Source organism: Pyrus communis, chromosome 4 (genome assembly GCF_041283825.1).
Source record: "Pyrus communis isolate YQ-2024b chromosome 4, ASM4128382v1, whole genome shotgun sequence".
NCBI lineage: Eukaryota > Viridiplantae > Streptophyta > Magnoliopsida > Rosales > Rosaceae > Pyrus > Pyrus communis.
Genome location: NC_142568.1, coordinates 16,270,427 through 16,283,376, shown reverse-complemented (window position 1 = coordinate 16,283,376; position 12,950 = coordinate 16,270,427). Strand labels below are relative to the sequence as shown.

The 12,950-nt window shown below is 36.9% G+C and overlaps 1 protein-coding gene and 1 pseudogene across 2 annotated transcripts; both read right to left on the bottom strand.

Annotated features, from left to right (window-relative positions):
* Positions 1-3,184: 3,184 nt before the first annotated feature.
* On the bottom strand, positions 3,185-7,300 carry LOC137723077 (transcription factor MYB3R-3-like; annotated as a pseudogene). The gene is made up of 8 exons (XR_015961696.1): positions 7,113-7,300; positions 6,536-6,699; positions 6,195-6,246; positions 5,832-5,889; positions 5,342-5,436; positions 5,136-5,239; positions 4,686-4,814; positions 3,185-4,330 (listed from the first exon to the last, which is right to left on the bottom strand). The product of XR_015961696.1 is annotated as a transcription factor MYB3R-3-like (transcript).
* Positions 7,301-11,678: 4,378 nt separating this feature from the next.
* LOC137723787 (mitochondrial import inner membrane translocase subunit Tim9) lies at positions 11,679-12,504 on the bottom strand. Its single transcript, XM_068462977.2, has 2 exons — positions 12,315-12,504; positions 11,679-12,008 (listed from the first exon to the last, which is right to left on the bottom strand). The coding sequence occupies exons 1-2, from the start codon at positions 12,410-12,412 to the stop codon at positions 11,822-11,824; spliced, it is 285 nt and encodes a 94-aa protein (XP_068319078.1). The 5' UTR covers positions 12,413-12,504; the 3' UTR covers positions 11,679-11,821.
* Positions 12,505-12,950: the final 446 nt, after the last annotated feature.

The following is a 12,950-nucleotide window of genomic DNA, read 5'->3' as shown; positions in this document are numbered from 1 at the left end:
AGTTTAGTTTTCAGATGATTAACACCTGCCTTGGATACCGAAGCATACCTATCTTCAAGATTAGCCCATGCTTCGGCAGCATTCTTGCACCCAATTACATGCTCAATAGCATCATCAGTCAATGTAGCTATTAGCAAACTTAACAAAGACAAATATGTAGTTTCCCAATCTTGAAAAGCTATAGACACTTCTTTGGTAACTCCAGTTTTAGCACTCACCACAAACTTTGGTGGACAATTTGCAGACCCATCAATGATCAAACAGTTTATACCCTTTAAGCACAGACCTAAATTGAAATGACCACTTAGCATAATTGTGATCACTCAACTTGATAGTCAACATTCCCAACAGTCCTTCAACTTTCACAGACGAAGAAGAAGAAGTCATATCTAATCAACTCCAAGAAACAATCTTTGACAAATCTTTAAACAATCTGTAACAATCTTTACACAAGGAATCAACTTTTAACCAAGAAATCAACTTTGAACTAATTCTTCAACTAAAGAACTTCTTGAATCACTGGCATTGGCCTTCTATTATTCTTGCAAAGTAAATGGCATTGGCCTTCTCAAAATTACTTAGTACAAATCAATTCGTTAAACTACTAATATTGGCATTGGCCTCACAATTTCATAAGCAAATCGCAGCAAAGTAATCAGAAATGCAAACTACAAACTACCCAATTGCATCAAAATTCCTCAACAAGTCATCAAGAAGATATGAAACACTGCAGAATCCTTAGAAAACAAACAAGAACCTGTAATTTCGACTGACTCCATTGAAGATGCATACCAACAGACATCGATGAGATCACCCATTGAATCGCAATCACCAATCACCAGAAAATTCCCAATCACCGCCAAAAAATTACCCAGTTGCCAAAGAATTCCAATCGTCAGAGAAAAACCCAGCAGAAAAACTTGAATCTTCAAACAAAGAACCCAACAAATCTGAATCGTAACCCACAGAAAATCACTGGCTCGATACCATCTTAACAAAACTGAGTAAAAGAGAGAATCTTTGAAAAACTAAGAAAGCAAGAAAGCTAGAGAGAGAATCGTGCAGTGGAAGAAGAAGAAAGATTGATTGTATTGAATGAATCGTTACAATAGATTATTACAGTTATATCCCAACAATTATAACCGACTTGCCTATGTGGCAATCCTCTGCATCTCTCCTTAACCAATCAACAAATGCCACCTATAATCCCATTACATCTTAACTATTAGTTATATGTCGAATGTGCCAATGTTAATTAGAGCTTTTAGTTGTCAATTGTATTTGCCTTTTAACCAAAAAGAAGTTTCAACACTACCTGCTAAAAAAAAAAAAAAAAGCGGATTTGTGGTATGACCAACTCATGTAACATTTTATTTTATTTTTCAAGTCGAAACGTAGCATTTCGTTAATGATTAAATAGTACAATCTTCGAATAAAGCATCATGGATTAAATATGGAGGTCTGTAATTTTTTTTTATTGAGGAATTTATAGTGGGTTCAAAAGGACATAAACTTAGGTCGGGCACCAATGTGGGTTCAAAAGGATTAAATATGGAGGTTCGTAATTTTTTTTTAATTTTTTTATTGAGGAATTTATAGTGGGTTCAAAAGGACATAAACTTAGGTCCGGCGCCAATGTAACCCTAAATCAAAAGCAAATACACACATTCACTATTTTCTACCTCTTACGATATACCATCAAGACAAAAGGAAGAAGAAGCAATTTATAAAGTGAGAAGGTTAGTGAGATTTCTTCCACTTCATAGACTCTTAGAAAAAGATCAGGTAGCAAAGCAAGAGCATTCTCCATGCGAGTAATGTACGGCTTGACACAGGTACATTGAGAGGAAAGAGGGCCGCCGTACGTGAGGTCAACGTCAGTCAACGACACGTTCACACTGTATTTTTCTACTAGTGTTTTCAATTATTATTATATGAAAACTGCAAATTAAATTTTAATTGGTCAACAAATAAATGGATATCAAACAGGACCCTAAATAAAAAATAATTGGCGGAATAAAGAGCCTAAGATTTCCAAGAGTGTACTTTGACCACTAAATATAAAAGATTAGTTACTGTAAATATTGGTAAAAAATGACAGGAGCTAGGCTTTCATTAAGAAATTCTTCAAGCATGAAGCATCATGGCTCCCTTGATGAGGGGTTTTCTGTACAATCCTGATATAATCAATATATTTTCACAAGTATTTGAGGCCTATCATTTTTATTTCTACACATAAAAGAAGCCCCTGCCCACTGTATTTTGTCAAGTAGGAGTGCCGAAAAACCGCTCTCGTGTAACTAATAACAAGGGGTGTATTTGCAAGTTAATGACTTGTAAGGCATTGAAGATGTGAGACCAGAGAATGGTCGGATAAATCGATGTATCACTCTGTTCAGAAGCTAATATCACCAGTTCAACAGTGTCAGCCAACGTCAAAAGAATCGCCCTTCTTTGTCCCTGAATTGAAACAGAGGGAGATCAAATCAGACACACATTCACGAAACAAAAGGGCTAACAGTAAGGGTATATTTAGAGTGGATACAATGAGAAAACAACAAGGATTGCAAAAACAATAGCTCTTTAACCAGCTTACTTATCGCTTATGGAAACAAAAGAATATTACAGATTTCTGCATATATTTCCAAAATGATTAACTGTTTCAATGCAGTAGTTCTTTAACGAGCTTACTTATTGCTTATGGAAACAAAAGAATATTACAGATTTCCGCATGTATTTCCGAAATGATTAACTGATTCAATACAAAATGAAAGGAATGACAACTTTGATTCCTCTATCAGAAAACCAAAAATCTATCAATTACTTCTGCAAGGTTGTCACCTATGCATGTATGTATAATCTATACCTCGTAAGGTGCGTAATTAGAAATATAACGATACGATAAAATCGAAAGGCCAGATAATCTACGATCATAATTCACTACTTGACTAAGCAATTCTATGTCATATAGAGATCTTGCATTTAGAGCTTGACAGTTTTCTTTGTCAGATCAAGTTTCAAAAATAAAATAGAAAAACAGTTTACCAAGTGTGAATCCTATAACTACTTATACAAAGGACGACACCAAAGGTTGTAAGATTTAGTTTGATGATAATAGTTTATGAAGATAGATCAGAGACAAATAAGTTCGAGAACAATTATAACAAAAGCTGAAACTTACAGTGCATGCCCTAGGTCACTCCCATTTTTGTTGGATGTGTTGAATCTTTGATAACAGCAGAGCTGCCATTTGCAGATAATTCCACGGACTTAGAATTAGCATCATACTCTGTCACATGTAAACTCCAGCTGTTTCTCCACGGACTTGAAAACAGCAGTCCTCCTGGCTCTTAACCGGTATGGCGGAGATGCATTAAAAGCCTTGCCATTAGACCCAATTGTACTGATACCATTATTAGTTGGACTCTCGCATGAACTTCCATCTTGAGACCCAGAAACTTCTGCACTGTTTTTGTGTCTCTCCTGTTCCCTGACTGATTCACAATCCACTATCCCCGATTCATGATCCACTATCGCAACTTTATTACCAGGCAATTGTTCTTGGCCAATGGTCTTTCTCTTTCGCAAAATGGAAGGAGTATTGGGGAAGGTCTTAGCAGCGATTTTCAAAATTGATTCAGGGCTTTGATTACATAAACCACTGCCATTCGCAGAAGGAGGAGTGAAGAAACTTATAGGTGATAAATTTGGACCAGAGGTGTAATCATACTGCAAGTGATGCATGTTTGAAAAACCTGAATCGAATTGGGCACAACTTTCTGGTGGTGGCGGCTCATAGTACAAAGAACCATATCCTGGAGTTTCAACTGGCACAGATGTTGTCTTAACTCTGTCTTCGTCCAATTGATTGTTAAATACACAATTCTCCAACTCTGCCTGGCTGTTAATGACAGAATTCTCAATCTGAGGCTTTCTGTTTACTCTGAAATTCTCAAACTTTGGCCCTGAGTCTGAGTTAGAGCAGCTAAGATCCATAAAGGATAATCTCAGTTTACATTCTACACCTTCAGAATCTGCAGATTCATTTGGATGAACACTTGGTGAAGCACCCATATCCTGAGGTGGGGCGGCAGACTCAAACTGATCCTTTCCATCTTCATCTAGCTTAGACATGTCTGCATTTCCAGATGATGTTTGAGCAGTTGAATCCGATCCTTTAGTTGAACAAACAAGTAATTTTTTAGTTGCACTGGTTCTTGTCTCTTTGGTGCCATACTTCGGAGGTGGTGGAAGTTTCCCAGTAGCCAAATAGAACTCAAGTTTTTTCTTCAAGGAACTATTCCAATGATTCTTTATTGCGTTATCTGTCCTGCAAACACAAAGTTAAATACAACATTTGGCTTAGTAAGCACTGCATACACACAACAAAATAAAATGAACTTGGTAACAGTGGTTTCCAAGTTATAAGATGATATTTTTATTTAAAATTTAATTTCTTTGGTACCAGTCGTTTCCAGGCGGCATTGCAATATCATCCGTCACTGAAATTGGCATTTCTCACAATGTTTTAACCGAAAATTAGATGTAACTTGTAAGACCACTGTTCAAAAGTTCTTGATGTCACATATTAGCGGTAGTCTTTGAAATTGGCTACATCTCTGTAGTGCTGCTCTAATTTGCACCTTAATGTCATTTATAAATAACAAATCAAACAAGAAAGATACCTTCCAGGTAAAACCTTCGCTATTTCGGCCCACTTGTTCCCATGCTTCTGGTGGGCATTCATAAGAGCTAATTCCTCCTCCAATGTCCAAGCCTCCTTCTTTATATCAGGATTCAAGTGATTGTGCCATCTGAAGGGAGAAAAACTGGGTTACAAGCATATACACTACCCAAACGATTTGTTTTCGTTTCCTGAACAAATTAGTTGTAAGATACATGCCATGGAATGAATAACATTAAAATGTATAAAGCATCAGCATTATACAAAATTATATAAGTAATAAATGGCATAATTGTTAATTCCAGAGCAAAACATTTTGAGGAAAATGTGATCAATCAGGTCAGCATTACAGTGGTCAAGATTTCCAGATCATATATGACAATAACATCAGATCTTAATAATAACCATAGGGCGATGGTGTCAAACATAATTAAAAGCTTATGGAGGTTACCTCTCTCGGCATTGTTTCCCTATACGACCAGGCAAAGACTTTGCTATCAACGACCATTTTGTAGGTCCATACTTTGCTACCAGTTCAATTATTTTATCATCCTCCTACAAATAAAACGAGTAAGGAGAAAGTTGAGTTAGACAAAGTTGAATGCTCAAACCTACACTGTAAGAACATATTAAGAAAATATGATATCAGGTTCCAACCTCTTGAGTCCAGGGTCCTTTAACAAGTTCTGGATTAAGAACCTTCTGCCATCGATGCAGACATTGCACTTCCGATCTATCAGGAAAAAATTCAGCTGCATACACATTATTTAAAATTCATATATTATATTGGTTGCCTGTATGTTGGTACAGCAGAAAATTAACAACATAGGTATAATATATAATCAGGCAATTGAATGAAAAGTAACTCGTTTCAACCTCTTGGGACATCTATGACGTGCTTGCTTAGAATTTTCAGAGCTCTGAATATATATTCTTAGTGTTCAACCAAAACTGGATTTCTTTTAATTTATCAAGATCTCTACTATTTAAAAGACTAGTCAAGAACATTTGCTGAGCAGAATCACTGCCACCTAAAAGCACCATAGCTATTGAAAGATGTAACTACACAAAATCTAACCAAAAGCTGCATTTGTGCCTTGAAAACCAGCAACATAAATCAGAAACAATACTCAAGAGAGAGACATACCTATTTTCTTCCAACTCTTCCCTTTAAAAGCTGCAACGGCAACCCGTAATGTCTCATCCTGTGGCAATCCAACATTTATCGAAAATTAGAAACATGCCCCGAAAAGGGTTGTGACTAAGAAAACAGAAGCGACATGCATCATAGCAACAACATATGAAAATGGGAGATAGTGCTGATAAAATAAGTAATACAACCAGTTAGTCTAAAAGCAGCGACTTTTTCAGGCATTAAGAGTTTTAATTATTTAATGACTGAAAATTATGAACCTCTCCCGCCAGTAAGTTCAGTAAAAAACACAAAAACCATTCATGCTTCTGGCTGATAATACAAACAAGTGAACATAAATACAAAATGAATGCTGACCTCTTGTGGAGTCCAACCACCTTTGGCTCGCCTAATAGGACCACTAGTCCTCCTGAAAGATCAAAACCAATATGTCAATTCACTACCACAACACTGTCGATGACAATTATAAGCTATCCAAATTGGTCAAACGGAATATGACACTAGCATAGCAATTTCTGATCCGGTAAGGATACAAATATCCATTGGAAACTATATAATGTCTAAAAGCAGATGCATGGAACTAAAAATTAACACCGAAATCATAATCTGAACCTGCTAATGAAAAGAAGGGTTTTCAAATAGAGAACATCGCTACAGTTGTAACGAAATCAAAGCTGTCAAGCATTGAGGGAAGGTACCGTTGAGTTGGAGAAGCAGATGCTGGGCTGCAAGCCCCTGGGGACTTGATAATAGCACTGCCACTGCCACTGCCACTGCCTTGGGATACAGATGAGCTTGATGCAGCCGTGGATTGCTTATTCTCAAGGCAACACTCCTCTAATTTTGCCTCAGCCATCTCCTCCTATAAATAATCTCCAAAATCCAATATCCCTATCAATAAATAGATACCAAAAAAAAAAAAAAAATACAAAACAAAACCCTCCACCAGAAACCCCTAAACCAGATCGAAAACACCTAAAACCCTAAAAATGACCCCAACTTCACTCCCAAATCTCCAAAACCCTACCGCCATAGACCCAGACAAGCAAGACCCGGATCTTAAAAACTCGTCTTCAGATCAAAAAACTGCAAATTAAACACAATTCTAGGGCTTTTATCGAAAACCCAACACAAATCCAAGCAACTTGAAGTCTAAGAAATCGTGAAAATTCGATCGAACCCAGCAAAACCATTGAAAAGCAAAAACACAAAAGCAAGAACGAGAGTTTTTGAAAACACAAAACAATTTTTCTGAAAAAAGTAAGAGAGTTATACCTCTGCTTGCGAAGAAGTGGCGGGAATTGAATTAGAGCTCATCGATTAAACCCAATAGAATTTTCAGAACCCTTCTTCTCTGAAACATGAAAGAAAGAGGAGAGCTTTTTGGTTTCGAAAAATCCTCGCCCGTTGAAACGAAGAGAGAGAAAGAGACAGAGGGTAGAGGAAATAATATAAATACTTACAAAAAAAAGTTTAGAAAATTTTAAAACGAATATATATGCACCCACGTCTCCGTTAATTACCGTTACCGAAGGAGATTTGGGCTTTTGCGAGGTTTAGGAAACCCTATCGGTTAACGGCCGATGACGGCGCGTTGAGAACGTTAACCCAAAGTTTGAACCTCAAACGGCACTCTGAGGCCCTCTGTTAATGTTGAACTGGGTTTGGAGCGGTTGGATGGGGGCGTTGGTTGCGCGGGGACTTATGGACCGTTGGATTGGGGAATAAAAGCGTTCGTGGTTCGTGGTTTGGAAGGGGACATTTTAATTATTCAATTGCGGTTTAGGGTATTAAATTATTAATGTTGGCTGGAACGTCATATCATGGGTGACGTTGGACGGTGGAGATGGTGTTTTTATCCGGGTGATTGTATTGATCTTGTGGATCTGGACCGTTGGTTGGCGGGAAAAACTCTCAACATGACGTATCTTTAATTTTTTTTACAATTTTTTTTTTTTTGTCAAACGATAGATTTTGTTAGATTAAATGTTAGATTAACTACCAATAACGGAATTCAAACCCATACCGACACATAAGAACTCAACTTCTTTTAGCTACTGGTAAAGAGTCACTTACAATGAAACACACCTTTTATATTACAACTTTTGAATTGAATAAAATTAAGACGAATTAAGATATGCATATAAAAATGGGTGAATAAAATTAAGGCAAATTAAGATATACATATAAAAAGGGGTTTTTTTTTTTTTTTTTTTTTAGGAAACCATACAAAGCAGTGTTTAGAGCAATCCCAGCGTTGGGTTTTGCTCGGGGGAAGGGGTCCAAAACAATGGCCTGAGGGCCGGTGGCATGGCTCCAGCGTGTGGGAGCCCGATGGAAGGGGGAGGCCCGAGCAAAGGGCCCGTGAGGGATTGCCAGCCCGAGAGCCCGAGGTGGGCGTGACGTCAGGCTGACGCCAGGGTGGCGTCAGCGTAATATTATATTTTTTTTGTGTCAGGCGCGTGCACCCCACCCGCGCGTGGGGGCGTGTCGCTGACACAAAAATCAGAAAAAAAAAAAAAAAAAAAAAAAAGTGTCAGTTACCGTTGGGAAGCCACGTGGCTTCCCACGGTGCGTTAGATCTTAACGGTCACTTAATGTGGACCGTTAGATCTCAACGGTAAAAAAAAAGATTTAAGTCAAATTTAATATCCACCGTTCAATCTGAGATCAACGGTGGATATTAAAATGCTTTATAAATTAAAAAATAAATGAAAAAATAGTTTTAAAAATCTGAAAAGTTACCGTTGTGACACGTGGCACAATCTGGAGTGTTGGAATTCAAATTTTTTTATATCCAACGGCAGAGATTAATTAATTGAATAAAAATTTAAAAAAAAAATTGTAAAAAATTCAAAAAAATTCAAAAAAATATCTGAAAAATCTGAAAAAAAAATTGTAAAAAAAATTGTTTTTACTTTTCTATAAATACCTTCTCATTATCATCTACCTTACACAACAATTTCATATTTTCTCAACTACTTTCAATCACATTCATTTCTTTGTCTCAAAGTTTGAATCCATTTTTTTTCAACAAAATGACCACTGGTGCAGGTACGAATTGGTCGCTTATTGAAGATGTTGCGTTGTGTACTAGCTGGGTTGAAGTTACTCATAGTTCGCTTACGGGTAATGAGATGCAGTTGCGAGAAATGTGGAGTCTTATTCATACCAATTTTCTTGAGAAAATTGGTGGGAAAAGAACCAAAGAATCGATGTCCAGTCATTGGAAATTACTTAGCCAATCGTTTAGTACGTGGAGAGACGCTTTGGCACAAGCTAGTAGTAATATTCGAAGTGGGGAAAATTACTCGGATCAGGTAACAATATATTATTTATTTGATACCCAAATTTACATTATAATTATTTGTTTGTATTATTTATTTGTTATCTACATAATTTATTATTTATTGTTTGTATTATTTATTTGTTACGTACAAAATTTATTATTTATTGTTACTTATTTGTTACATTATAATTATGTTGTTTGTTACATTATAATTATGTTGTTTGTATTATTTATTTGTTTGTTACATTATAATTATGTTGTTTGTTACTTCGTCATCTCTCATTTGACGCTCCTCATCTTCTTCCCTCTCATTTCTTACCCCCCGGTGATTGAACATTGCTTCTGATTCGTTAAACAATTCTTCCTCTTCCTGATTGAATTCCCACATCATCCTTGAGGAAGAAGAAGAAGACATTGAAAGAGCAGAAACTATGAATAATGATACAGATTTTTATGAATAAGGAAGCAGAAACTATGAATAATGATAGAGATCTTGAGAATTTTGGTGTGAGATTTGTGAGGATGGATGGTGGATTATATAGAGGATTCAGAAAGGATTAGGTTGTGCATAATGCCACGTGGCATGCCGTCATTCGTTACAAATCTGATGAAAATCTATCCTCAAAGATTGTGAACAGATTATGACACGTGGCATGCCGTCATTCGTTAAAAATCTGATGGAAATCTATCCTCAAAGATTGGGAGCCCGATTATGACACGTGGCGCGACGTGATTGGTTAATAATCTTATCAGAAATCCATCACCAATAATTGTATTATTTTGTATTATTTTGTATTATTTAATAATACTTCGGATAATGACACGTGGCGCAATGAGAACGATTAAAAATCTTATCCGATATTACAATTAAAATTATTTTGTATTATTTTATAAATAAAAAAAATATTAATATTTTATTACCTATTGCCAGGGCTATTGAAGTGTAACGGTGGAGATGCAAATTCTATTGCCAGGGCTACTTACTGTTCATTAAGGGCAGTTACTGTTCATTAGGTGGATTGAATAGTGTATTGCCAGGGGGAAGGGCTCCAACGCTGGAGTTGCTCTTAGGATGGAGGTATATTCTCTGCCCTCCCACTTCCCGTGTCCTCTTGTTTGTGTGGTCACAATTAAGCCACCTCAACATTTTATATTGCTATTCTTTTTTGTCTTATTATCTCTATAAAAAAACAATATAAAATGTTGACATGGCTTAACCATGACCACACAAAACAGGAAGGCATGGGAAGTGGGAGGGCAGAGAATCTGCCTGCGTTTAGGATTACCTCAAATAGGACAACTCACTAATTTTAATGGATATTGAATGAAAAAACAGATGTCATTTACATTTTTTGTTCAAGTGCAGCAAACGATGGATTAGATATGAAACAGATCTCTCTTAATCCCTACAAAAATAATAGAATTGGTCGAGATAAGTTTTCACCATAGCTTATCCATCTTTCGAAAGAAAAAAAAAATGTAAGCGGGCATCCAATCTTCATTTAGCATTCATTGAATCTAACGATTTACGGTATCCAAGCCACTCATAGACACCAAAGAAGCCTCTCCAGACTTTTGAATGTTTAGCAAAAATTTAAAAGTGCTTTAAATTCAAAAGTGATTTTTCTATAGAAACACGTTCTCCTAGTGATTTTTTTGTCACCTCCATGTAATTTTTTTGAACTCCAAACCAGAAGCGTTTGACAGCTTTCTATCCTAGTGCTTCCCCACAAAGCATCATTTGGAATGTTTACAAACAACCACCTTCTTCCTTACATAATGTGTCCAACACTGGGCAGATATCATACTTCTCCTTAACACATTTCTGCCTGATTGCTCATCAAGGTCAAGCAGGGACCTCCACGCCCGGGAGACCAACTAGTAACTCCTTCAGTCACTGTAAACCCGATCCATTTACAGGTCTACTGTTAGGTACTCTCTCTTCAAGTTTACCTATTCTAGTCCTCCAGAGACTTTCACAATCATATCGTAATCTTTATCATCTTTAGCACAAAGGAGAAGAAGCTCAGAAGTCAATGATTTGCCAACCAATTCTGTTCTCAAATAATCTAAATCTCTTTGTTGGCTCACTATCGAGATCACTGCCAACCAAAGTCAAGTTCTAACTTAAAAAGGTAAAAAAGGATCTGGGTATCAAGAATAAGAGGTTGCATCAGGGTCTATCAGTTCCAAATCGTATACTCATTTTTTTCTCAGTTGAGGACTTTATCAATTAACAAAACCACACAATCTAAGTTTCTATATAGGTAAATGAGCCATTCCTTCTAAACTGTCAATCACAGTTTAACACGTATACAAATTTGACTCATAAAATGCACACAACAAATAGTTTCTGCACGCAACAAACGGAGATTTAATTGTAAACATGAATGAGAAGTACGAAACCAAGTATTTTCCTTTCCTGAAAAGCAAGCTAATCAAGCTAATAACACAAACCCAGTTAATCACTTTTTCTTATTGTAAATTCACTTGACATTTTACCACACCAGATGATCCGATATGATACGCAGGAAAAAAGGAAAAATCGTAAATCATACTAATTCATGTCTAATTCCAGCTTAACTGTAAAACCTCACGAACAATATTTCTTCTTTGAAAAGGTACAAATATATTCAGTCTAAGAAACATAATTCAAGACTTCCATACCAAAAATGATTCATACATAGAGCTTAGCTCACTCTTGAGTAGCTGCTCCTTGATTAAGCTCTGCAAACCTCATGCCAACGCGCATCGAGTGCTTTAGGAACTTCTCAGCACACCTACGAACACAGGTATCCTCTTGCTTCGTCAGCGATTTGCGCTGAAAGGTGTCCACGCAGTCGGTAAAGCATCTCTCCACCAATGAATTGTACATCCTCAGACTACATTTTCGACAAAAGTCACAGAAATCAGCAGGGGCGGGCATGGTTCGGTTTGGCCCAGCTCACCATCAAAACCGTGAGCCGAATACATTTGAATCACATCCTAATTCCAACTTTCCTGCTAACAATTAACAATTTAATTTTGTGGGTATTTTTCTAAAACTTCAATCTATCATGCACAACAGCAAGAACATGCCTCACTAATTACAAATTACTGAGAATAAATTCAATATTTTCAGGAAAACAGAAAAATAAACAAAAACACTGCATTCCAAAAAAAAAAAAAAAAAAAACAAATCAGAAAACCTGTCGCGAATCTGGAGTTGGTCGATCAAGGTGGCCATTCTGTGCTTGTCTTCTTCGGGAAGACCCTCCAAGTCTGCGGACAGCATGCCCTTCTCCATCTTCGTCTTCGTTCAATTTCCCAGAATTTTGGGGGTTTAGGGTTTAATGCATATCCAATTACGGCCCGTCTTAAACCCTTCACATATTTACGCCGCCTTGCTGGCAGGTCATCAAACTTTTGGGTAATTGAAATTCTGACCATGCGGCCATTTGGGCCTGTTGAGAGATTTTTCCCTCCGCCAGTCGTATGCGGCTATGTCTCACGAGTTGTGGGTCCACGGAGAGAACCCATAGACAAACCAAATCCATGAGAGCAACTTGATGGTACGGTTATATTATCAACCTGTGGTGTTAACGATACAAAGTAATTTGTCACTTAATTTTTGAAATTTAAAATCGATGGAAGTAATTTTGATGCAGAAATGATGACCATATTGCTTATGTTGTGCGCCTTCCTTATACGACATGAGTTGAGACTAGCTCTGCCTCTGTGTGGATGGGTTGGACTAATGAAGTTTAGGTTCGGGTGTACAATATAATTGCTCCTATTTGGGAGGAAATTATAACTTGCGGTCGGCTAAACCAATAGAGCCATAC

Excerpts from the sequence above, each read along its gene's own strand:
- LOC137723787 (XM_068462977.2), bottom strand. The coding sequence starts at position 12,412 with ATGGAGAAGGGCATGCTGTCCGCAGACTTGGAGGGTCTTCCCGAAGAA. Across the intron at positions 12,009-12,314 it reads CAACTCCAGATTCGCGACAG|TCTGAGGATGTACAATTCAT; the intron begins GTTTTCTGATTT and ends TCGAAAATGTAG.